Source organism: Pelobates fuscus, chromosome 1 (assembly GCF_036172605.1).
Source record: "Pelobates fuscus isolate aPelFus1 chromosome 1, aPelFus1.pri, whole genome shotgun sequence".
Lineage (NCBI taxonomy): Eukaryota > Metazoa > Chordata > Amphibia > Anura > Pelobatidae > Pelobates > Pelobates fuscus.
Window position 1 is genome coordinate 92,867,306 of NC_086317.1, and position 27,218 is coordinate 92,894,523.

The 27,218-nt window shown below is 44.0% G+C and overlaps 1 protein-coding gene across 1 annotated transcript in view; it reads left to right on the plus strand.

Annotated features, from left to right (window-relative positions):
- The window catches only part of LOC134589382 (transient receptor potential cation channel subfamily V member 1-like), a 66,696-nt gene extending 40,133 nt beyond the window's left edge, over positions 1 to 26,563 (plus strand). The window contains exons 12-16 of the mRNA XM_063444335.1: positions 1,402 to 1,468; positions 10,862 to 11,160; positions 16,408 to 16,535; positions 22,185 to 22,294; positions 26,442 to 26,563. Coding sequence (XP_063300405.1) covers positions 1,402 to 1,468; positions 10,862 to 11,160; positions 16,408 to 16,535; positions 22,185 to 22,294; positions 26,442 to 26,563 — 726 coding nt within the window. The remainder of the gene's footprint in view (positions 1 to 1,401; positions 1,469 to 10,861; positions 11,161 to 16,407; positions 16,536 to 22,184; positions 22,295 to 26,441) is intronic.
- Positions 26,564 to 27,218: the final 655 nt, after the last annotated feature.

The following is a 27,218-nucleotide window of genomic DNA, read 5'->3' on the forward strand; positions in this document are numbered from 1 at the left end:
TGGAATGGGTTTTCATGGCCAAGTTTTTGGCCACATCATTAAAGCCACCTGCCTAATATCATGTAGGTCCCCCTCATGCTGCCAAAACAGGTCTGATGTGTCGAGGCATGGTCTCTGCAAGTCCTCTGAATGTGTACTGTGGTATCTGGCACCAATATATTAACAACAGATACTTTAAGTCCTGCAAGCTTCCATGGATCATATTTGTTGTTCCAGCACAAGCTCAATCGGATTGAGATCTGGGAAATTTGAAAGCCCGGGGAACACCTTGAACTCTTTATCATGTTCCTCAAACCATGGTGAATTACCCTGCTTATAAAGTCCTCTGCCATTAGGGAACATCATTGCCATGAAGGTGTGTATGTGGCCTGCAAAAAGTAACATCCACGTGAATGGCAGGACCCAAGGTTTGCAAGTAGAACTTTGCCCAGAGCGTAACAGTGCCTCAGCTGACCTGCCTTCGTCCCATAGTGCAACCTGCAGCCATATTCTTCCCCAGGTAAATTCCCAATCCCCTAGCCAACCCCATAAAATAAAGTCTCTATCTGCCCACATAATGGTAAAAATGAAAATCCAGCACATTCACTTATCTACTAAACAGTTATTTTAGTGCTGAACAATTTTGTTTTTACCATATATTGGGGCTGATGTGTACTGTAGTCATTGCTGCCGGCCCAATAGTGATGGGAGTGAGCGCAGGACTTCTCTTTTTGTATTTGTATTTATTTTGTATCACACAGCCTTGTCACAATGCTGCCGCCCATCCCATGTGTTCCCTATTAAGGGTTAATAAGTATATAGGAGTGTATATAAAAAAACAAAAAAAACCTTTCTGTCTCATTAGAGATATCTTTGCCAGAAGCTCAAGGAAGCAGGCTGAAAGGTCAGTGTTAGGACCCGCTTAGGGGGGTCTGCCTTGACGTTGGCAGGCGGGCATTCCCTTCAATGGCCATTGGAGCAACTAAATGACCTCCATTTGTCTAAATATACATAGGGATTAGGGAGAGAGCGCAGGTAACTTTTTCTTTTCTTTCGTTTTTACTATATATTGGGGCTGATGTGTACTGTGGTCCTTGCTGCCGGCCCATTAGTGATGGGAGTGAGCGCAGGACCTCTCTTTTTGTATTTGTATATACTTAAATGGGGTGCTGCTGGGGGCCAATAAATACAGTAAAAATGAAAATCCAGCGCACTCACTTATCTACTAGACAGTTATTTTAGTGCTGAACAATTTTGTTAGTTTTATTAAAAACAGGTGTTTAGGGAACCTCGCTATCACCTAGTTTATAAATAGAGAATATATTCTCTATCTGTTTAAGCTGATAATTACAAGACTTACCATATTTAATTAACAGAGTATGTGTCACTCATGATTGTTATGTACCATCTTCTCTCTTTCAGGCTATACTGAGAGACATGCTTCGCTTCTTGTTTGTGTACCTTGTCTTCCTTTTTGGATTTGCAGCAGGTACTTTTTTACATTTAATTTTGGTTACTAACTCTTACACAGGGAAGGGTATGGCTATATATATATTTTGGCCCCCTACTGATTTTGAAAGTTTGTCCACTGACAAAGAAATGATCAGTCTATAATTATAATGGTAGGTGTATTTTAACAGTGATAGACAGAATAACAACAACAACAAAACAGAAAAAACACGTCAAAAAAGTTATAAATTGATTTGCATGTCAATAAATGAAATAAGTATTTGATCCCCTATCAATCAGCAAGATTTCCAGCTCCCATGTGTCTGTTATACAGGTAAAGAGCTGAGATTAGGAACACTCTCTTAAAGGGAGTGCTTCTAATCTCAGCTTGTTAGCTGTATAAAAGACACCTGTCCACAGAAGCAATCAATCAGATTCCAAACTCTCCACCATGGCCAAGACCAAAGAGCTGTCCAAGGATGCCAGGGACAAGATTGTAGACCTAAAAAAGACTGGAATGGGCTTCAAGACCATTGCCAAGCAGCTTGGTGAGAGGTGACAACAATGTGAACAAATGTACTAAGTGGTTCTAATACCACCAATGCATACAGTGGAGTGCTAAAAATATAAAAACAACATACTTAACCTTATATAATTCAGGATACCATATACAATGAGAGCAATATTATAAAAGAAAGCACAATATGGTGCAATAAAGTCTAAATCTAGAATGTGACAAAGTGATTTATTGTATCTCACTTACAAGTGTAGAGCCAATGGGACAGGCTCAAATCACTCTGGCAGATGTGTTCTTTGGTGACACTGTCCCTCTTCTCTCTTTAGTTGAATATACTCAAAATGGAGACAATAAAACAGAGGGAAGCAGCAGCCTCTGGTGAAGTATGTCAAGCAATGTAAAGTGACTCAGTGCATAATCATCAAAATAAACTGCTCACCTTCTTTAGGAGCCTCACAACTTGGCTCCAAGTTAAATAGCCTTGTGTCACTTAAGGGGAATCTCCAGTGCCAGGAAAACAATCCGTTTTCCTGGCACTGCAGGTTCCCTCTCCCTCCCACCCCCCAATCCCCGGTTACTGAAGGGGTGAAAACCCCTTCAGTCACTTACCTGAGGCAGCGACGATGTCCCTCGTCGCTGTCTCCTCCTCCGCGCCGCTCCTCCTACTGACTCCATCAGTGGGTGGGCGAGACTGATCCCGCTCACCGGCCGGGGAGACCTAATGCGCATGCGCGCCAATGCCGCAAATGCGCATTAGCGCTCCCCATAGGAAAGCATTGAAAAATATTTTCAATTCTTTCCTATGGGCAAATGAGCGACGCTGGAGGTCCTCACATAGCGTGAGGACGTCCAGCGACGCTCTAGCACAGATAATCTGTGCTATAATCCAGGAAGTTCCCTCTAGTGGCTGTGTAGTAGACAGCCACTAGAGGTGGAGTTAACCCTGCAAGGTAATTATTGCAGTTTATAGAAAACTGCAATAATTACACTTGCAGGGTTAGGAGTAGTGGGATCTGGCACCAAGACCACTCCAATGGGCAGAAGTGGTCTGGGTGCCTGGAGTGTCCCTTTAAGGGGGACACTGCCCTCTCCTTAGAAATTGAAGTAGATTCTAAAGATAGCACCAGACAATATTTTGCAAAAAAGTAAGTAGATATTTATTAATACATATAGTAACTTAAAAAACAATATATAACTAGCATCCTGTCCCACATTAACCTATTAATCGCCAGATAATTAATCGCCAGATAATCGCCAGAATACTAGTGTAGACCAGATCCCTGTACTTTCGGTATAGCAGTCTTTTTTCTGCATGCACTTTATTTTGTAGTATTGGTGTACCTAGTGCTGTTTCCAGCTCATGGAGCAGTATTAATAGTATTCTGCATCCCTGCACTATAGCACTTGGCACCTTACTATAATTCAAGTTTCCTGCATGTTTATAGCTGCTATCCTTAGGGGTTCTTGGCCAATTTGGCTGTGTATTTACTTTTAACTATTTTATTATTCCGTATACATCGTGCATGTTGCACTAGTGTGTACTATTGTTCTCAATAAAGTGGACTTTTGTATTTCCACCTACTGTCACTCATTTATGGGATTCTCCTGAATTATATTACTGTATATCTTAGTGATTGTGGCGCCCTGTAGTTCAGACATTGTGTTTATCATCAGAATCGACTTCAACTTCAAGGGTAGGGCAGTGTCCCCCTTAAGTGGCTATTTTACTTGGAGCCAAGTTTTGAGGCTCCTAAAGAAGGTAAGCAGTTTATTTTGATGATTATGCACTGATTCACTTTACATTGCTTGACATACTTCACCAGAGGCTGCTGCTTCCCTCTGTTTTATTGTCTCTTTTTTTGAGTATATTCAACTAAAGACAGAAGAGGGACAGTGTCACCAAGTGATTTGGGCCTATCCCATTGACTCTACACTTGTGAGTGAGATACACTAAATCACTTTGTCACATTCTGGATTTAGACTTTATTGCATCATATTTCGTTTTCTTTTATTTTATAGCTCTCATTGTATATGGTATCCCTTATTATATGAGGGTAAGTGTGTTGTTTTTATATTTTTTTAGCACTCCAATGTATGCACTGGTGGTAGTATAACCACTTAGTGCATTTGTTCACATTGTTTTACTTTGTGTGTAGCTGGGAAGGAACTCAAATAAGTGTGGTAGCAGCTTTTATAAATATATAGATTTCTAATTTGATTGTAAGTGCAAGATTTGCACAGATTTATTTCCTTTTTGAGAAGGTGACAACAGTTGGTGCGATTATTCGCAAATGGAAGAAACACAAAATAACTGTCAGTCTCCCTCGTTCTGGTGCTCCAATGATCATGAGAACGGTAAGGAATTATCCAGAACTACACAGGAGGTTCTTGTTAATGATCTCAAGACAGCTGAGACCATAGTCACCAAGAAAACAACTGGTAACATACTACGCCGTGAAGGACTGGAATCCTGCAGCGCCCGCAAGGTCCCCCTGCTCAAGAAAGCACTTGTACAGGCCCGTCTGAAGTTTGCCAATGAACATCTGAATGATTCAGATGAGAACTGGGTGAAATTGTTGTGGTCAAAATCAAGCTCTTTGGCATCAACTCAACTCACCGTGTTTGGAGGAGAAGGAATACTGCCTATGACCCCAAGAACACCATCTCCACCGTCAAACATGGAGGTGGAAACATTATGCTTTGGGGGTGTTTTTTCTGCTATGGGGCCAGGACAACTGCATCGCATCATAGGGGTGTATATACAAAAATACCCCTTTCTGTCTCTTTAGAGAATTTTGCTCAAAGAAGCAAGGTGAATGGTTAGAGTTAGGACCCACATGGGGGGGGGGGGGGGAGGGGGGGTCTGCCTTGACGTTGGCAGGTGGGCTTATCCTCTCATGGCCATTGGAGGTAACTAAAAAACCTCAATTTATTTAAAAATGCATGGGGATTAAGGAGAGAGCGCAGGCAACTTGTTTTTCTTTGGTTTTGACCTCTATGATTGCCAACAAGGGTTTTGCCACAAAATAATAAGTTGAAGGGGTCAAATACTTATTTCACTCATTGACATGCAAATCAATTTTTTTTGACATGCGTTTTTTTGGAATTTTTTTTGTTATTCTGTCTCTCACTGTTAAAATACACCTACCATTAAAATGATAGACTGATCATGTCTTTGTCAGTGGGCAAACCAGCAGGGGATCAAATGCTTTTTCCCCTCACTGTATAATCTATTTTCTATCAAACCTGTGTCTTATCTGCACTCATGTTGCTTTAACCCCTTTATCACAACTCAACTGTCCACTGAATTCTATGTGTCGTCCATGCTCAGAAATGCTTTAGACGTGAAAAAGGGAGGTTCTCCCGACAGCTTGTCATTACAAAATTCTGTTAGTCCAATAAAAAACATATTACAATATATGAATTGTATCTGTTTTTTACATCTGCATCACTGGACTAATATGGCTACAATCTCTACTTGAACATTATACATATATATATTAAAAAAAAATTAAAAAATATATATATATTTATTTATATGGTTTAACAGTGAAAAATAATGGGTGCTAATGTACAGTGCAATAAACAAAGCAATGGTAAAACTTTTCAATAAGTTTCTGTCACTTAAATCAACGTGTTACATCTTATAGTTTAGGACAAACTCCATAATATTGTGGAAAACTGTAGCACCTGTAGGCATCTAACTTCATTCAGCCAGTCTTTCTTGTGATGTTGATTTGCCCAGCCCAGCACTAACTATTGTACACGGCTGCTTGGTTAGCTGCATACTGTATAATCATCTACACACACAATCTCTCCCTGTTGCCTGTGTGTTTTTACTTCCTCTAAAATGTTACTCTGCCTAGTATGTACCTCAAGTGGCATTATGGTTGAAAGAACACCAGAGGCATTCATTTTAAAAAGCCTGGATGCACTCAGTCTGCAGGTTGATGAATTACTTAAAGGGAAACTATAGAGCCAGGAAAACAAACTCATTTTCCTGGCACTATAGCTCCCCCCTCTGTCAAGGCCTCCCCTTCCCCCTGGTGTAGAAGGGGTTACTAGCCCTTTCTGTCACTTACCTGGGCTCAGCACTGATGTCCCTTGGCACTGACTCGGGTCGGCTATCACTCCTCCACAGTTGACGTCAGCTGGCGGGGAGATCAAATGCACATGTGTGGCAATGGCCGCGCTCACATTAAGATTTTCCCATTGAAAGCATTATTCAATGATGCTGGAAGTCCTTATGCATAGCGTGAGCATGTCCAGCGTCATTTAGGCAACTAAAAGTCGTCTAAAAAACGAGAAGTCCCTCTAGTGGCTGTCTGGTAGATAGCCACTAGAGGAGTAGTTAACCTAGCAGGTAATTATTGCAGTTTATTAAAAACTGCAATAATTACATGCTCAGTAGTGATGTCGCGAACATCAAATTTTCCGTTCGTGAACGGCGAACGCGAACTTCCGCAAATGTTCGAACAGGCGAACCGCCATAGACTTCAATAGCAGGCGAATTTTAAATCCCACAGGGACTCTTTCTGGCCACAATAGTGATGGGCCCCCACCCACCTGAGCAGTGGGTGGGGGCCCTAAACAAGAATAGGGGGGGGGACCTAATGTCCTCCCCCCTGGCCCCCACCCCTGAGCGGCGGGTGGGGACCCTAAATACCAATAGGGGGGGGACCTATTGTCCTCCCCACGGCCCCCACCCCTGAGTGGTGGGTGGGGGCCCTAAATACCAATAGGGGGGACCTAATGTCCTTCCCCCCCGGCCCCCACCCCTGAGCGGCGGGTGGGGGCCCTAAATACCAATAGGGGGGGGGACCTATTGTCCTCTCCCCCGGCCCCCACCCCTGAGTGGCGGGTGAGGACCCTAAATACCAATAGGGGGGGACCTATTGTCCTCCCCCCGGCCCCCACCCCTGAGTGGCGGGTGGGGGCCCTAAATACCAATAGGGGGTCCTAATGTCCTTCCCACCGGCCCCCACCCCTGAGCGGCGGGTGGGCCCTAAATACCAATGGGGGGGACCTATTGTCCTCTCCCCCGGCCCCCACCCCTGAGCGGCGGGTGGGGTCCCTAAATACCAATGGGGGAGACCTAATGTCCGCCCCCACGGCCCCCACCCCTGAGCGGCGGGTGGGGGCCCTAAATACCAATAGGGGGGACCTAATGTCCTCCCCTCCGGCCCACACCCCTGAGCGGCGGGTGGGGCCCCTAAATACCAATAGGGGGGGGGACCTATTGTCCTCCCCCTGGCCCCCACCCCTGAGCGGCAGGTGGGGGCCCTAAAAAAATGTTCCCCCCCCAGGTGACTAGGGGGTCCCCAAACCCCTAGTCACCCCCTCCCCCCCAAAAAAATGATCCCCCTACCTACCCCCCTCACCCTAAAAATAATGAGGGGGGGGGACATTTAACTAAGAACCTGAAAATAAATTGCCATTCGATGTTTTCTTTCTTCTAAAATCTTCTTTTTTCAGCCCCAAAAAAGGGCAAATAAATATCCATAATAACCGACGCCAAAAAAAAAAAAGAGCGCAAAAAATAATAATCCATCTTCACCCGGCGAAGGCTCCACGCAGACTGAGCTCTGCAGGGCGGGGGAAGGCTTATAAAACCTTGCCCCGCCCTGCAATTAGGCTCAGAGCACTCTGATTGGTGGGTTTAACCCATCCAATCAGAATGTTCTGACAGGTAAATGAAGAGACTGACAGGTAAGTCTCTACATTTACCTGGCACAGCACTCTGATTGGTTGGTTTGAAATCCACCAATCAGAGTGCTCTGTGTCATTTTACACAGCGTGGGAAAGTTCTTTGGAATTTTCCCACGCTGTGTAATTTGACTCATAACTCTCTGATTGGTTACTTAATCCACCAATCAGAGTGTTATGAGTCAAATTACACAGCATGGGAAAATTCCACAGAACTTTCCCACGCTGTGTAAAATGACACCCTATTGGTATTTAGGGCCCCCACCCGCCGCTCAGGGGTGGGGGCCGGGGAGGAGGACAATAGGTCCCCCCCCCAATTTGTGTTTAGGGCCCCCACCCACCGCTCAGGGGTGGGGGCCAGGGGGAGGACATTAGGCCCCCCCCCCATTTGTGTTTAGGGCCCCCACCCACCGCTCAGGGAGGGGGGACTTTTTTTTTTTTAACAGTGAGCAGCCACAGGCTGCTCACTGTTTAATAGACATGCCCCTACTCGCGGTATTGCGAGTAGGGGCACAAATTACTAATACTAAGTAATTTTTACTTAGTATTAGTAAATTTGGCTGAAAGACCACAAAAAAATAAACAAAATAAAAATGAATGCAGCTTCAGAATTAATTTAAATTGTATGCTGTCTAGGAGGTGGGAGGGTCTGGGAGGGAGGGTCTGCTGCTTATTGGCTGGAATGTGTCTGCTGACTGTGAGGTACAGGGTCAAAGTTTACTCAATGATGACGAATAGGGGGCGGACCGAACATCGCATATGTTCGCCATCCGTGGCGAACGCGAACACGCGATGTTCGCCAGGAACTATTCGCCAGCAAACCGTTCGGGACATCACTAATGCTCAGGGTAAAGGTGATGGGGCAATGCAACCAGACCACTTCAATAAACATAAACAGAATCAAAAGTGACTTAACTCCTAAATTATAGAGAATTAAACAGTTATACTACAGGTTGATTCATGCACTAAAACTGCTGCATTAAGTTTATGTCTATTTTGGTGTTTAGAGTATCCCCTTATCAACCAATTAAACTTGGTTTCTATTGTTAGGCAATGTTTTTTTTTTTTTCTTTTGTAACCTGTGGCAGCACCAACAGTCAACATCCAAATATATATTTGTTTGCTTGGCAGCATGTTCACAATGCAATGTCATCAGCCACACTACACATATGCAATTTGTTCCATTCCAAATTCTAATTCAGATGAATTTGGGAATTCGGAAGCTAAAAAATGTCCAAATTCTTTGCAAAATGAAACAAACCACAAAAAAAAATTAAAACAAATTATTTTGGATCCCTTTGTTTTCATGAGGATAGCAAATTACAGACATATCTTCTAAGCAACTGAAACACCAAAATTAGAAAAGGGCTGTTTAGTAGATTGCTTCCTAATTTGCTATTCTTAATTATAGGAATCCCATGTAGAATACCAGATTAGGGAGTTATCTACTAAACAGTTGAAATATCAATTTTTGTTCAGCTATGTTTATTTAACCCGTTAAGGACCAAACTTCTGGAATAAAAGGGAATCATGACATGTCAGACATGTCATGTGTCCTTAAGGGGTTAAGGATGCCAAATTAGGGGTCTATCTGCTAAACAGAGTTCTAATTTGCCATCACACTGTGGGATTAATAGGAACAATGGCATTTCAATTTCCGAACTCACTGTTTTTTCTAAATTTAGTTTTGTTCCAAATTTTGGAAGAAACTAAATTTAAAAAATAGTGAACTGGGACAAAAGTAAACAAAACAAATTTTGGCCATTCACTTCTCTAAGCCGCAGTGTGCTCTCTGGTCGAAGATGAGCATGCTCCTGGCTGTTGGTCAATTAAATTGCAAAGCCCAGGGAGAACTCTGGGGGACCTGACCGTGTTCCTATCAGCTAGTTCCTTACATTTTATCCCTGCATAGATATTATAAAACATAAGATGACTACACAGTCCAACTCAATATAATAATATGTATGCTCTTTCTTCTCATCAAGCCTAACGATTAAGATGGGATTGAAATAGCAACACATTAATCAGAAACCACGCATGGAAAGCTATTATTGCATACTCTAAAATAAGACAGGAGGTGGATGAGAAAAATAAAAACACAAAATAAAATATAGCAATTCACTTTATTGTGTTTTCTTCTGATTTTTTATCAGTAAAAATATAATCAGGTAATCCGGGTATAAAAAAGGGACATTTGCTTTAAAGACCTTGGATATAAGTGCTAGCAGGCTAGGAGTTGTCACAACTAAGTAATAGATTGTTAACACATTTTTAAAAGATTGCTACCGCCCTTTGAATCAGCAGAAACATACCTGGAGACTTCATAGAAAACACTGGGCAGCAAAAGTGGGAAGATCAAGGTTCATTTTGATGCTCAGTCATCTAAAATGAGTAGACACCAGTCCCTCAGCAACCTGACCTTTGCGATACCTCTGAGTGCCCGAACCTTCTTTACGTGTCTATCAGTCCTTTCTCAGTCATATTATAAATGTATTATGCCGGTATATAAGAAGACACCCGACGGTTTAAGTTTATGCATCCCTGAGGAAGTCCAGAACAGGACGAAATGCGTAGGATTTTAACTTTTACTTGTCTACAGACTTTTTATTTATTTTATTTTGGATCTGTGATCTTGATTGCTGCTGTATCCTCAGCTGAATATCTGGATACCACTGTGATGTGGAGACATGCTGTTTATCTTTTGATACATTGTAAGTTCCTCAAGAAGATACTCCTATACCAAGATCTCTATGGCTTGAAGGTTCCTTATACTTATGCAATTACCCTAATATTGAGGGAGATACACCTGAATTAACTACTTTCTAGTGAGCTTTACCACACACCCCCTGCTTGTGCTTATTGTATTGCACTATATTTGTGTTTTATTCCACCAGATATACCGTGCTTATGGTAGATTCTACCGACTATTATACAGGTTGTACCATTTGTTATCACTTCTGGTGATTGTACACACATTTTTTTCCTTTGGTTACTTTCTTTGTATTACTTGTACCTTTGAGTGTCTCTAAGGAACACTTTAACCTTGGTGTCTTGTGTGCCTCAGAGCATATAGTGACCATTTTTTTGTGTTTTATATTCTAAATGTAAAGAGGAAATATTTTGTTTTCTGGTTCTGGATCTGCCGCACTCCATTTGCAAAACATTTATATAATACCCTCAAAACTAATAACATATTTGTTCTTGCTATAGCTCTGGTAACACTTGTCGGAGAAGCTCCGCAAGATTCTGGAAACAGCACTGAGGCTGAGAAAAGTGAAGGAGTATCCTATTCTGGACTGTATATCACCATTTTGGAACTCTTCAAGTTTACCATTGGCATGGGAGATCTGACGTTCAATGAGAACCTTAAATTTAAGCACTTCCTCATGTTCCTGCTCATCCTGTATGTAGTACTTACCTACATTCTTCTCCTGAACATGCTCATTGCCTTAATGAGTGAAACTGTCAGTAAGATATCTAACAAGAGCGAAAGGATATGGAAGCTCCAGGTGGGTTGCTTAAAATAGTCCTGAAAAAAGGTGTATTACAGGAAACATGCAGTTTCACCACAGGCACATTTCATGCACTCACACAGGACTATTTACTAAAATGAGAATTGTCATGAACTCAAGTTGAATTTCAAACTTAAAGGAACACTATAGCGTTAGAAATACATACATGGCCGCATCTGCTAGTGCCACCTCTTCACACTCTTCTGACTCTGAGTGAACCCCCTTTCTGACAGTCTGCCACCTATATCAAAGTAATTGCCCAAACGTCAGCCAGGGTCACAATCAGTGGTGTATCCTGGTTTTGTGCTGCCCTAGGCAGGACAAAACTCAGGCGCCCCCCCTCCCCCCGCGCCACCCCCACCCCCCGCGCCACCCCCACCCAACCTTTCCCCCCGCCCCGCATTCTAAATACACACACACACACACACTCGCTAACAGAAACACACACACACACTAACAGACACAGACACACACACTAACAGACACAGACACACACACACTAACAGACACAGACACACACACTAACAGACACACACACTAACAGACACACACACTAACAGACACACACACTAACAGACACAAACACTAACAGACACACACTAACAGACACACACACTAACAGACACAGACACACACTCACCCACCCACATTAACACTTTTTTTTTTTATTTATTTTGAACACATTTTTTTTATTTATTTTTTTAACACATTTTTTTTTTTTAAATTTATTTGTAACACATTTTTTTTTTTTATTTAACACCCCCCCCCCCCCCAGCCTCCTTACCTTTGGGAATGCTGGGGAGGGGGGTGTCTCTTCCTCCCTGGTGGTCCAGTGCAGGGCCGGATTAACATAGGGGCTAATGGAGCTGCAGCTCCAGGCCCAGGCCCATAGAATAGGCCCATTTAAAAAAAAAAAATTAAAAAAAAAAAAAATTTTTTTTTTTTTTACACACACTACTCTTGGGTTTGCCACCTGACTGGTATTTTACTGGCACAGCCAGTATTTGAGGCTGCCTGGCCATGCCAGTATTGCAGTAATATCGGCAATACGAATGCAGGTATTTTTCTCAGAATAAATGGAGATTACTCTTCAATACCAGCACCGGCCAGTAGGGGTCACTGTGTGTGGAGATAGGCAGGGATAGGAAATTACAGCATATCCCTGCCTCTCTCTACTACTCACTGATCCGTGGGGGAGCAGCAACACAGCACAGAGTCCAGACAGCAGCTCTACAGCTCAGGTAAGTGAGGGATGGGGGGAAAGGCAGCAGGGACACATAGGGACACTGAGACACTAGGGGACACATGTGGACACTAAGACACTAGGGGACATATGGGGACACTGAGACACTAGGGGACACAGACACTAGGGGACACATGGGGACACAGACACTAGGACACACTGAGGCACTAGGACACATGGGGACACAGACACTGGGAGACCTGGAAACACTGAGACACTTGGGATCACTGGAAAACATGGGGGCACTGAGACATTAGGGGACACTGGGACACATGGGGATGCTGAGACCCATGGGGACGCTGTGAGACAAAGGGACATTGGGAGACACTGAGACACTATGTCCGCATTTCTCCCAGTGTCCCCATGTCCCCCATCCTGTGTCGCTAGTGTCTCGGTGTCCCCATGTGTCCCAGTGTCCCCATGTCTATGTCCACAACTGTCCTCATGTCTCCCAGTGTCCCCAAGTGTCTGTCTCCCAGCCAGTGTCCCCTAGTCTCCCAGTGTCCCCTAGTCTCCCAGTGTCTGTGTTCCCATGTCTCTGTCCCTAGTGTCTTAGTGTCCCCAAATATTTCAGTTTCCCCATGTCTACCAGTGTCTGTGTTCCTAGTGTCTCAGTGTGCCTAGTGTCCCCATGTCTCCCAGTGTCCCTATATGTCCCAGTGTCCCCATGTCTATGTCCAATACTGCCCCCATGTCTCCCAGTATCCCCAACTTTCTGTCTCCCAGCCAGTGTCCCCTAGTCTCCCAGTGTCTGTGTTCCCATGTCCCTGTGTCCCTAGTGTCTTAGTGTCCCCAAGTCTCCCAGTGTCTGTGTCCCTAGTGTATCAGTGTCCCCATTTCTCCCAGTTTCCCTAAATGTCTCAGTGTCCCCATGTCTCCCAGTGTCCCCATGTCTCTGTGTCCCCATGTCTCTGTGTCCCCATGTCTCTGTGTCCCCATGTCTCTGTGTCCCCATGTCTCTGTGTCCCCGGGTCTCTGTGTCCCCGGGTCTCTGTGTCCTCGGGTCTCTGTGTCCCCGGGTCTCTGTGTCCCCGGGTCTCTGTGTCCCCGGGTCTCTGTGTCCCTTTGTCTCTCAGTGTCCCTTTGTCTCTCAGTGTCCCTGTGTCTCTCAGTGTCCCCGTGTCTCTCAGTGTCCCCAGTATCGTAGTGACATGGGGACACACTGAGACATGGGGACACTGGGAGACTGGGTGACATGGGGACACTGACACTGTGATACACTGGGTGACTTGCGAGACTGAGACACTGAGAGCAATCCATCTATACAGCAGAATCAAACTGTGAGTAGTTTGTTGGTGATTTTACAGAATTTTCTCTGATGTCACTCCTTGTGATTATACAAATGATTAAGGCTGGTATTTTTTTTTCAAGAAAGGTGGCAACCCTAACTACGCTTCACATACTCTTGCTTAAAGGAGCACTATAGGGTCAGGAACACAATCATGTATTTCTGACCCTATTATGTTAAAACCACCACCCTGGCCCCTTCTTGGCTCCCTAAGTATAGTAAAATATGCTGCTGGGTCTGCATCTTAACTGACTGTCTGCTGACATCAGAAGTGGTGGTCTGAGCAAATTACAATACTTCCCCATAGGATTGGCTGATACTGTCAACTAGGCAGATCAGGGGCAGAGCCAGCACAAGCTCAACATAGCCCTGGCCAATCAGCATCTCCTCATAAAGATAAATTGAATCACATTGCATCTCTATGAGGAAAGTTCAGTGTCTGCATGCAGAGGGTGGAGACACTGAATGGCAGTACTGCACACTAGGCAGTACTGCCACAGGAAGCACCTCTAGCAGCCGCCTAAGGAGTGGCCAGTGGAGTTATTTTATTTGAAAAGACAGTGTTTATTGCAAAAGGCCTGAATGGAATGATTCTACTTACCAGAACAAATACAATAAGCTGTAGTTGTTCTGGTGACTATAGTGTCCTTTTAAGTTTGGAAGCATAAGAGGGATATATGGGAACAAAACATGTGTGGACTGGCTGACAATAAAATTAGTTTAGGTAATGCAGACGTTGGTCTCTCTAACACTGTGGCATGTCCCCTTTCTTTTACACTTACTACATACACATTTTCTCTGTCCCAGACTATATACCAGGAACTTCTGCCTGCTAGTAAGAAGGTAAGGAGAGAAGTGGACCAGCGAGTGCTAGGGGACAGTCCTTGGAAAGCATTGAGTGAGCGCATCATTAGACGCATTTATGTCAAGCTCAGGGTGCTGCCTGCATAGAATGTCCTTAGTTGGACAGCCTGCATGATTGGCGGGCAGCCTGACATGCATTCATGCCAGGCTGTCCTTCAAATTCTTTGGACAGACATGCCCTCTTCTTGGGCATGTTCCCCCCTTTTGGCAGGTCTGGTCACGTGATTTGCACCAGTGGCCCACCCTTTTACCCCGCCCATTGACTTCCTGCTTCACTGGACACTGCTGTTAGGGGTTATGGATTTACTTGAAAGATGAAAGCATAAATTAGAGAGAGATTAGCATAGAGTATGTGTTTTCTTATAGCTGCATCCTATGAGTTTCCCTCCAGCACCATCTCCATCAGATACATGACGCTTGGGAGGTATGACTGATTTAGTGTTTTTGGTTGATAAAATTCCGTAATTAGGCCCATCATAATTGTCAGCACCAGGCCCAGTGTGCTCTTAATCCGGCCCTGGTCCAGTGGCTGCTGGGCGATCGATCGGGCGGGCGGCCGGCGAGGGAGCACTTCCCCTGAGCTGTCTGCTCAGCTCCCTCGCGCGCCTCAGAGTGAGGCTGGGAGCCGGAATATGATGTCATATTCCGGCTCCGCCTCCCAGCCACACTCTGCGGCTGGCGAGGGAGCTGAGCAGACAGCTCAGGGGAAGTGCTCCCTCGCCGGCCGGCCGCCCGCCCGCCAGGCAGTGCCGCCCGATCGCCCAGCAGCCCGCCGGCATGTCTGTTAGCCGCAAGGCTAACAAGACATTTGCCTTGGGCATTTGGGGGCGGCTTTTTTTGCCGCCCCCTGGAAAATGCCGCCCAAGGCAAATGCCTTGTTTGCCTCGCGGCTAATACGCCCCTGGTCACAATGCTGGTCTGAGTGGAAAGTGGAAATATTCCCTTTAGTGGCTGGAGTAGGAGTAGTGCTTCAGTGCTTTGCCCTGTAAAGTACTGCAGTTTTTCATCAAAGGAACATTATAGGCTCAGGAATACAATCTATATAGCCTCCTTATAGTGTTGAAAAACATTTTAGGTCCCTTGTGCTTCCTTCACCCTTTAAACAAGTATAAAACTTGCCTTTTATCTAGCGCCACGCGGGTCACCTAATCCGCCTCCTTGGCTGAGATCATCAAATTTGACGATCTCAGTCAATGCAATGCTTTCCCATAGGAAAGCAATGAGAGACTAGCGAGCATGCCCGGCTAAACACAGAGCTACACCAATCAACATCTCCTCATAGAAATGCATTAAACCAGTGCATCTCTATGGGGAAAGTTCGGCACCTGCATGCAGAGTGTGAAGACGCTGGATGTCAGTGCTGTATGTTGTGCAGAACTGACCCATCCAGGAAACACCTCTAGTTGCCGTCTGAGTGACAGCCACACTGGAGGTGTCCCTAGGCAATAACGTATGCACTGCCTTTTCTCTGAAAAGACAGTGTTTACATTAAAATGCGTGCAGGAACTGGCAGTACACATCAGGACAACTACAATAACTTGTAGTTGTTCTGGTTACCATAGTGTCCCTTTAACTGTGTTAGAAATGACCTGATATAAAAATATCCCATTACTTATCCCATAGTTCCATTTACAGGAGTGCTTTATGGACACTGCAGAGCTTTCTGGAAGTAGTTCAACTGTCAACTGAATAATAATTCATAGAAATTAGGGATGCTAGCTATATTTCATTCTACAGGTTGGCAAGTGTTAAAAGGGAGGTCGCATTGAGAAAAAAATAACTACTCAGCATGACTAGGAGGACCATAAGCTACACATCATACCTATATTTTGTTGATCTTATTTCACAGAGAGCTGCCACCATCTTAGATACTGAGAGGTTCTTACCTCAGCTGCTTAGGAAGAAGTGGGAATCTGGACACTGGCTAACGGTGGGGAAAAACCCAGAAGGAAATCCTGATAAAAGATGGTGCTTCAGGTAAGAGTAAAATTTGAACACTTGAATTATACCTTTTATATGCCACTTTATTAAATAGAACTCTAAACCTGCTCATTAAAACAAGAATCAAATCTTAAATATTGTTATATTTGCTTTAATTCTATATAGGGTACTTAGTGTTCTGACTGAGAGATTCCAAGTTGGTGTATATGAAATTAGACCGGATTTGATGTTCTAAGTACAATTTGTTGACCTATTTTTTGTGTTGTGGCAATAGTCTTACATTTTATTCACCTTGTTCATATTTGTCATTTAGTTCTGTAGCACTAATAGATGTACGTAGCCCTTTAATGTTAGAATTGTATTAGGAGTGCAATATTTATGTAGACTTTTTAACTCACTAATAAAACATAAGGGTAGAAGTTTGTAATGTGCCGCATAATGATTTTGATGAGGGCTGGGCCTGGCTATCGAGCCGACTGGATACCATCTGCAGCTCTGGCTTGAGGACATACAGTCAGCCTAATCTTATCTGTTCTTGCTAAACATCTCTTCTTGCCTTGAATGGGCCTGGCAGCCATCTCCCCCTTTTGAGCTCTGGGGGGTTATCCCAGTACATGTAAGTTATGTTTTGTAAGCCCCGCCTACTTATCTGCTATGGATTGTGTATATTACTTGTAGCTCAGATTTGTCAGCATCCTGTTCTATGAGCACAGAACCAGGATATATCATCTACACATATCCAGAGGTAGCAGCAATTCATAATGTACCCAGGCATGGGGGCCTACCTTGGTGCAAACTTGGATCACCCCTTCCACCCCCCCCCCCCCCCTTCCCTCTAGCCTGCACACAGGAGGGAAGTTCATTTGCAAGTGGGCCCAGTTTTTAACCCTGAAATTGACCGCTCACTGTGCTATGAGTTAGGGCCCCCTGTTTACCGGTGGTCATGGTAGTATTAGGTTTTTGCATAATCATTTTTAGAAACTGGGCACTGTCTCTTTATGTGTCACATTTTTGCATAATTTTGTGGTGCTGCTTCGGTGCTCGAAATATGACATCATAGCCTAGGCTTTGTAGGAGGGATCACTTCTTGCCCTTTGCCAGTTTGTTAGTTTTTTTTGCTATTGCTGTTCTGTTTGTCATGATTTCTGCTATTGACATAGCTAGTTATTTTAGCATCCCTGCTTACCCTAACTTCAACTAGTTTGACTTATATGTTTTCTGGAAACCTGTATTTGGCTCATTTTCTATATTTCACATCATTTTGCACCTTTGTAGTGTCTTTCTTTAAGTCGTTAAGTCCAACCACCATAAGACCTGGTAATACTTCTTTCTATCCTTTTACTGACATCTGTAATTATGGATCCCAGCTTATCTAGTATACCTAACCGGTTGTCAGATAAAAACCTGTAGTAGTGAAGAGACCAATATGGTGGAGGCTCTGACGGTTCTCTGGTTGAGCCCAGCCAGACAGTTGGAGGGTAGGGTCCTGTAAAGTGGGGAGTCTGTGGATTCCTAATGGGTAGGGGTGCCCATGGACTGTTCTGTGGCTGCCTGTTGCTTTGTGAGGCCACTCAATGGGCTAGAAGGGTCCTGGCTAGTACTGTCAATATAGATCTAATTCTAACAAAGGGTTGGTGGGATGTGTGTAAGGCCTGCTGTGATTGCTTCAAATGCCTTGGGTGGTGAAGAACCTACTTGTTGCTCATTCTTCTATAGATGGGGCTCTCTTTTATTATGCTTAGTTCAGGTTGCATATAGGATTAGGTTTTGAACCTCACACCATACATATTTTATAGTCTCCCTGGTTGATTACTGGTGATGTTTCCCTGGTACACATCATATGGTCTATATGTAGGCCTTTGTTATATCAGGATCTCATGTGTATATCCATTTTTATATATCGTATATCTTTCTTTTTAATTTTTTTTGTCCCCCTCCCCCCTACTTTTTTTTTTAATCTTTTATCCTTTATCTTTAGCTTCCCTTTTATCTCTTTCTTAAAATATTATTTTTGCTGCTGGAAAGATTCATGGCATGCCCACTGCATTTTGTTTAGACTAGCTTGACGGCTCGTTTCTGATAACCTAGTATGTTTCCTGGGAACTCCCATAGTCACCTTAGTTTTTGTACATGCCCTCTCTGCGTTGCTGGACACATTGCATATCCTTCTTACACTTACTGATGCAACTGGTACAAATTATTCAGTTGATGTCCTACAGGGTGCTATTACACTTAGCCTTTTTATTATTGTGACATATTTGCAGTTCGGCAGCTCTAAGTTTGGAATGCAGGGGTGTTCATGCTATGCCTCATCCACTCACCATATGTTGTAAGAAAAATGAGTAAGCTATAAAAGCCTATCCTTTTCGCTACACTGTCGTGTACAGTCCTTTTGTTGTTTATTTGATTCAGATGGTATTCAACTGCCATTGATACTTTGTCCTGCATGCTATGCTTTCTATTTAAAGGAACCGTATAGTGTCAGAAACAATGTTTTCCTGACACTATGGTGGTAAAACAACTGTTTAGAGTTTTGGCCCCCCTTGCCTCCCTTGAAAAGGTGATTTTAATCACCTTTTCTCCCATGCCACGCCTGTGAATGACCCCACTCTACCTACGTGGCTTAAATCGTCAAACTTGATGATCTCAACCAATCCAATGCTTTCCCATAGAAAAACATTTGGAGTATATTGCTAATTTGTGGCAAAACACTCTGCTCCGCTAATCAGCATCTTCTTATAGAGATGCAATGAATCAATGCATCTCTATGGGGAATGTGCAGCACCGACACAGGACGCACCTCTAGTAGATGTCCGAGGAGTGGCCACTAGAGGTGTTACAAGACAGTACAGTAAACACCGCCTTTTCTCTGAATTGGCAGTGTTTACATTAAAAAGCCTGCAGTAGACACAGAACAACTACATTAAGCGGTAGTTGTTTTGGTGACTATAGTGTCCCGTTAATGTATTCTTATCAATGCTAAGTGTTAGACATGTGCAATTCGTTTCGGTCCGAATATGAATTCGTACGAATTTCGAACAATTCGGACATTCGGAAGTACCTAAAAGTAAATAGCCGAATTTCCGAAGTGTCGAAGTTCTGAAGCACAGTATTGCCCAAGTACTAATATACTTACCCAGTGAAAGAAGAAGAATGTTACATTGTAAACAATTTTAAATAAAAAGTATACAAACATAGCCAGTATTCAGCTGTAAGCATTTGCAACACTTACAACAATCAAGTAACACACAATCATATAAAATGTAAGTTACCATATTTATCAGCGTATAACACACACCTCATTTTCAGAAGGAAATTCCAGGAAATTTCCACCCCTCCCATAGTATTCCCCCCCCCTCATCCCATAGTATTCTCCCCACCTCCCATAGTATTCTCCCCACCCTCCCATAGTATTCCCCCCTCATCCCATAGTGTTCCCCCCCTCATCCCATAGTGTTCCCCCCCTTCCATAGTATTCTTCCCCCCCATAGTATTCTCCACCCCCTCCCATAGTGCCCCCCCTTTTCCCCCTTTCTCCACCCCCCATAGTGTCCCCCCCCCCATCGAATAGTGTCCCCTAGTGCACTTTCCCTCTTGTCCCATATTTACTTACCTGTCTTGAAGCGTGGGCCGGCTTTACAGCGCGCACCGCGGTACTGGAACTTAAATTTCAGGTTCCGGTTTCCGGCGGGACTGAAAGGAAGTGTGCACACCGGAACCTGAAATTTAAGTTCCAGTACCGCGGTGCGCTGTGAAGCCGGCCCACGCTTCAAGACAGGTAAGTAAATATGGGATATCAGCGTATAACACGCACCCACGATTTTCCCCCTATTTTCAGGGAGAAAAAGTGCGTGTTATACGCCGATAAATACGGTACTTAGCCCGTCAATGGAATGACAGGAAGAAATAAGTACATAACTCCCTAATACCCACGGTGTTGGGGAGCTATCTACTAAAAAGCAGTGGGTGGGGGCCCTAATGTAAAATAATGGGGGAGACCTAATGTCCTCCCCCCTGGCCCCCACCCCTGAGCGGTGGGTGGGGGCCCTAAATTATAATAAGGGGGGGACCTAATGTCCTCCCCCTGGCCCCCACCCCTGAGCAGTGGGTGGGGGCCCTACAGTAAAATAAGCGGGGGGGTGTACCTAATGTCCTCCCCCTGGCCTCCACCCCTGAGCGGCGGGTGGGGGCCCTAAATTGTAATAAGGGGGGAGGACCTAGTGTCCTCCCCCCTGGCCCCCACCCCTCAGCGGCGGGTGGGGGCCCTAAATACTAATAAGGGGGGGAACCTAAGGTCCTCCCCCCTGGCCCCCAACCCTGAGCTGCGGGTGGGGGCCCTAAAAACAATGTCGTCCCCCCAGGTGACTAGGGGTCCCCAAACCCCTAGTCACCTCTCCCCCCCAATAAAAATTATCCCCCTACCTACCCCCCTCACCCTAAAAATAATGAGGGGGGGACCTTTAACTAAGTATCTGTAAAAAAAAAAAAAAAAAAACTTACCATTCGATGTTTTCTTTCTTCTAAAATCTTCTTTTTTCAGCCCAAAAAAAGGCCAAATAAAAAACCATAATAACCCGACGCAATTATACAAAAATAAATAAATAAAAAACAAGCACAAAAAAAAAAAATCCTTCTTCACCCATGGAGGGCTCCGCGCAGACTGAGCTCTGCAGGGCAGGGGAAGGCTTATAAATCCAATTGGTTACTTAATCCACCAATCAGAGAGTTATGAGTCAAATTACACAGCGTGGGAGAATTCCAAAGAACTTTCCCACGCTGTGTAAAATGACACAGAGCACTCTGATTGGTGGATTTCAAACCAACCAATCAGAGTGCTGTGCCAGGTAAATGTAGAGACTTACCTGTCAGTCTCTTCATTTACCTGTCAGAGCATTCTGATTGGATGGCTTAAACCCACCAATCAGAGTGCTCTGAGCCTAATTGCAGGGCGGGGCAAGGCTTCATAAGCCTTCCCCCGCCCTGCATAGCTCAGTCTGCGCGGAGCCCTCCATGGGTGAAGAAGGATTATTTTTTTTTGGGCGCTAATTTTTTTTTTTTTTTAGAATTGCGTCGGTTATTATGGTTTTTTATTTGGCCTTTTTTGGGGCTGAAAAAAGAAGATTTTAGAAGAAAGAAAACATCGAATGGTAATTTTTTTTTTTACAGGTACTTAGTTAAAGGTCCCCCCCTCATTAGTTTTTAGGGTGAGGGGGATAGGTAGGGGGATAATTTTTTATTGGGGGGGAGGGGGTGACTAGGGGTTTGGGGACTCCTAGTCACCTGGGGGGAGGGGACATTTTTTGTTTTAGGGCCCCCATCCGCCGCTCAGGGGTGGGGGCCAGGGGGGAGGACCTTAGGTTCCCCCCTTATTAGTATTTAGGGCCTCCACCCGCCGCTGAGGGGTGGGGGCCATGGGGAGGACACTACGTCCCCCCCTTATTCCAATTTAGGGCCCCCACCCGCCGCTCAGGGGTGGGGGCCAGGGGGAGGACATTAGGCCCCCCCCCCTTATTAGTATTTAATATGTGTGTGTGTATATATATATATATGTATATATATATATTATTTTACTTTAAAGTTAAATAAATGGTAATAACTACTTTATAAGAAATATGTGATTTTTACTTTTAAGTAAACACAAATTTTAGGCAGGCTTAAAGGATATCTCCCCTTGTTTCTATTTAGAGTAGAGGAAATGCTTTGGGATGTATGGGAGAATAATCCATCCAATCTTAACGAGGAGCCTGGTGACATGGAAGAAGAAAAACCGACGTCAGTAAAGAGAGATACTAAAGGTACATTAAGCCTAAATAAATATTACTCCAGATAGAAGGATTTTATCATAGATAAAACAAATGTGTATAATCCAGCCATTTTTAAGAACATGAATCAGATACCACAGAGAATGTAGAAACATGAGGTTGTGTACTCAAAGGAAGAGTTTGTAGGATTCTTAGAAAAAAAAAAAGGAAAACAGATTGTTATAGTTCAAGGTTAGTGAGTACTAGACAAGGTGCTTTATAAAAGTGTAAAAAAAATGAACTATAACTACAAAATCTGGAAATGGCCTTCTGTACGAAGGCAATTAAATGAAAAGATTTTAAAAGGAGTTCAAATTCACCACTTATAGTATGGGACAAGGGGAAATAAAAAGAAAATGTTTTATACTGTATGGGAATTTTTTTTTTTTTTTTTTAATTATTGTCTACTGACTAACAGACAACCCAAGAGAGGTCCATATGGTTCTCGATTTAATAAGCTTTCCAAGCGCTCCAAATTATTTAACTACAGAACTCACCATTAAAGTCTATGGGAATTATTGTAGTTAAATTATTTGGAAAGTTTTCTAACAGCATTAAATCATTTGGAAAGCTTATTAAATTGAGGCCTTTATTTGGCAATGGATTAGGCACCGTTTCGGCTCTTTAAGAGGGCCTTTCTCAATCCAGGTTTGATGGTTTGTGAAACGCTCTGTTGAAAATCTATAACTTTGCCTGCTCTTTTTCCAAATAAAGTCTACTTTGGATAACCCTTGAGTGCCCAAGTAAACCCTTGAGTGCAACAATTTCTTCAGTCCATTGTGTTCAGTCCATTGTGTTCAGTCCACTGTGTTCAGTCCACTGTGCGCTGTGCGAGTGGGGGGACAATGTGTAGATTGCTGAGTGCTGCGTAGTGTGTCTTAAAGCCAAACACTATAGCATTAAAGTAGTAAGTCCACCAAGCAGCGACCGATTTTTCAACACAAACATCTTTTTTTGCTGAATGAATGTGTTTATTTACACAATACACATTAAATAAAAAAATAAATAAATGTAATAATAAAAACACCCCCACCATCATCAATGTTGTGTCCTTATCCCATTAAGAAATTGAGGAAGGGTAGGGAAAGGGATCGAATTCCCCAATCCACCATCAGCTATAGTGCCATAGATCCTGGGGACGCAACAGCTCTCACTGCCATCAATGATAAAACACCTGAATCTTCAGCAGCCACAAGGCTAAAGTATTCAACCAAAGCATGACTTTGAGTGCCTCCAGAAAGAGTTATTTACAAAGTGCAAATTGTATGGCAAAGACGTGAGTAGGTGGATAGGCCACTTCACTTGTGTCAGTATGAATCAATATATGCAAAGATACCACAGGGCTGTATTACTGAGGGAATAAACAAAAACAAGACAGTACTAGATCAGGCAGGAAATCTCCTAGTACTGTATCTGATTCTGCACAACCACCTACCACCAGCAATATGTCGTCCACTTCTTCCACCCTTAGCCAGACTAGAAGAGATATTGAGCATAGTAATACTAGACAACAGGACAGGCAAACTCCCAGTCCTCATCATCCCAGGGACGTGTCCACAAACCCATTCTTGAACATTTTGTTGGATTTAAATCCAGGGCTAACAAAATCACGTGATTGGCCAGCTGATCACTGTAGGTGGAGCTTCAAAAAGAAATTGAGTCCTTTAAGCAGGTGATACAGACTCTTGCTCCACAATAGGTAATTCCCTCATGATTCCCATCACTATGCTGTTCATGTGCAGTAGCATTGAAGGAGCAACTGGCTATGACTGTAGGTCAATCAGTGCACTTCATCAAAGAGTGCTCCTAGTAGCCAGCAGCATGCCTTCCCTTTTTTTTTTTAATTCTTTATTTTGATGTGCAATAAAAGATATAACATACAGGCTTGCGAAGCCACGACAGCTTCAACAGGCTTAATGTAGTCAAACATTGGTATACAGTGCCATGACATGAGACGATTGCACTTTTTTATGGATTAAAGAAACAAGCTTAAAACACATTTTAAACGAGATGATAGCGAATACTTATGTTCATTGACAATTTTTACATCATGAGAATAACAGGTTAATGATTCTTCTATCGTTTATAATAGAGAGGCTAGGCTATACATGTGAATGACAGAATTTGGTCATGCTAAGGGTTAGAGGTATATGACAATACGTTCTTCAGAAGGATAAACATATATGTGTAATTTAGTAAGTTAAGACTTGCATTAGTATGGTATGTATGTGTTGAAGCTGTGTTGTCCTAAATATGCAAGTTGCTTGTACCCTTTCGCTTTGAACTGGCAAGAACTATAACGTGAGAGTATATTCGATTGAACGAAATAGCCTAAGAAAGTCCCCTGGGGTCCCCCCGGTGTAAGTCCCTTTTCGTGCGTGCAAAAATCCAGGCTCTCCTTCTTGGGATCTGCTTACCGAAGCGTGTAAGGTGGTTCACCCTATGCCGCGTTGGGGCTGTGCACAGCCCTGCTGTGGGCGCCCATGGAGCTTTGTAGTGGTGCGGTGAGTGGGCAGGTGTGTTTGGGGTCGGTTGGTCGTGCCACTTGACCTGGGTAGGGTCGCCCATGAGGGGGTGAGTACTTGCTTGAGGTCGGGGCTTGTTTTGCGTGGTTTCCTCCCGCTCGCCGCTCTGCGCGAGTGAGGTGCATGCTTACTTCTCCGTCGCGTGTTTTTGGGCCCAGTCGGGACTGCGGGCTGATGCTGAGGGTCGGGTGGCGGTGGTCGAGGTGGGCGGCGTACGGTGAGTAGTCGCGGAACACCTTGTTGCAGCCGGAGTTCGAGCTTGAGCCAGAAGTTTCGGAAGATCCTGTCTATGCTGGACAGGGGGTTTAGTGGTATCTCTCGGCTGTCTGCTGGCCACGTGGTCTCTGCCATTTTAGGTTGGCCTCTCAGCTCTCCGGCCCTCTTCACGGTTGTTTCCGTCGTGTTGGAGGGGACCACCATGGGTGGACCGGGATCACCCCCACCGGTCCAAAGGGGGGGGTTGCGGGTTGCCCGCTCGTGGCAGTTGGTCTCTGGGTGGTTCCAGGCTGGGAGATCGGCCGCCTCTCCCGCCCAGTGCTTGCCAGGCCGCTTGCCCTCGCGGGTGCATTCTGCCTTCTGTCGTCCACTCACGGGCCGCATCACCGGTTTACCATGAGGGTAGAGGACTAGTAAGTCGCTTGGGGTCCTGTGGTGTGGTTTGTAGTGGGATAGGGGTGCCTTTAGAGCCATTTTTTGCAAGTTTAGTGTGGAGCTCCAGCTAGGCATGTCTTCCCACCATGACAGTCAGGCCCCGCCCCCTAGCATGCCTTCCCTTTTTATGATGGCACACTGATGGCAGTGGTGTGGTGGTGGTAATGGAGGAGGTCCAACCTTATCAGCTAGTAAGACTGGGAGTGAATCTGAAGGGCAGCAGGGTTATCATACTCTCCTGCTACATGTTGATGTGGTGGATGACAAGCACACAAGTAGTCAGACAGACGAACGGTAGCAAATTGGTTGGAAAAGAAGACGCCAATCTGCGGTTTGGGTTCCTGGTCACTGACAAAGCTAACATTGTCAAAGATCTGCAAGATGGTTCCTTTGTTGGAGTGAAGGGTGAAAATCCCAAAGACAACACCAAGGGGCAAACCATACTTGATTGTTACAGAAGGATTGCTGGGCATTTCCACCATAGTGTGAAAAGTTTCTTTCCCCACTATTTATGCCTTTTCAGTTCCAGTATTATGGAGCTTGAAGGGCACAGAGGTGTTGAGTAAGTAGGTTGGTTTCCTTATTTTTAAAATTGTTTGTAATATAAATTTGGTTGATATGGGGGGTGGATTTTGTCTTGAGAAAGGACCGAGTCAAGTGGGAAACATTGACACACCTGCTTTATAATATGGAATAAACACACTAATACTTTTTATGCAAGCAAAGGTCTGTGAGTGCCAATGTTTCTGCAATTGAAAGCTTATTTCCAGTTGTCGGACGCAGTGTCCTTTTTTTTTTTTTTTACAACAGTAGTGGAAAGGGCCTATATATGCTCACTCTCTTGTGACAACAAAATGTAGGTTTTTAATTTTGTAAATAAAAATTTTAATCAGGGAACTGGAAATGTGCCCATTACTCTCCAATGTAGCTCACTTTTTCACTCCAATATCACCCTTTCTTTACAGGATGGAAACGTTGGGATTCCAAACATAAAAAAAAGGCAAGAGAAGAAGAAAAAGCACCTTTTAATTCTAATTCCACAAGCCCTACCACGCATGTTGAGGAGGATTATGAGCCATCATCATGAGTACATGGTTTAGTTTTGAATTTTCTTACATTCCAAACCATGGGTTTTTCCGTTTTGCAATGCAAATGATGGGTTCATAATCTGATACAAATATTTACTAATAATAGAAATGAGGAACGATTACCTAACTGCAATGAAAAGTACATGTGAATAAGTTAATTCTTGGATAAATAAATGATTACACTAAAACAACAATATAGAATATGCAGTGGCAAGATTAGCCATCACTTGTCTATGGTGACCTTGCATAAACGAATAATGACTGTAACATGCACATTTTTTTGTTGTTTTTTAATTACCATGTCTTCAAAAGGAACACTGTTGTCAAAAATGTTTTCATATTGGGGGCTTAGCCTGGCTGTCATGGTGGAGAGATGCACTGGGATAGAGCTCCTCCACTATTCTCACAAAAACTGCTGTTTAATCTATCTCTCTGACTTGAAAAAGCAAATCTCCAAGAGGGGGTTAACTTCCTAACCTACCAGAAAAGCAAAACAGCGACTAGTGACTTACCGGGAGCTTGACCACCCCACCGTGAATGATGCGGCCTGGCGTGCACCGGGCAGGGGAGGCGGCCAATCCCCTTACATGGAAGTACTCTGAGGCAACTATCCTGCTAAAGCCCTGTTACTCCCCCCGGACCGGCAGGGGTGAT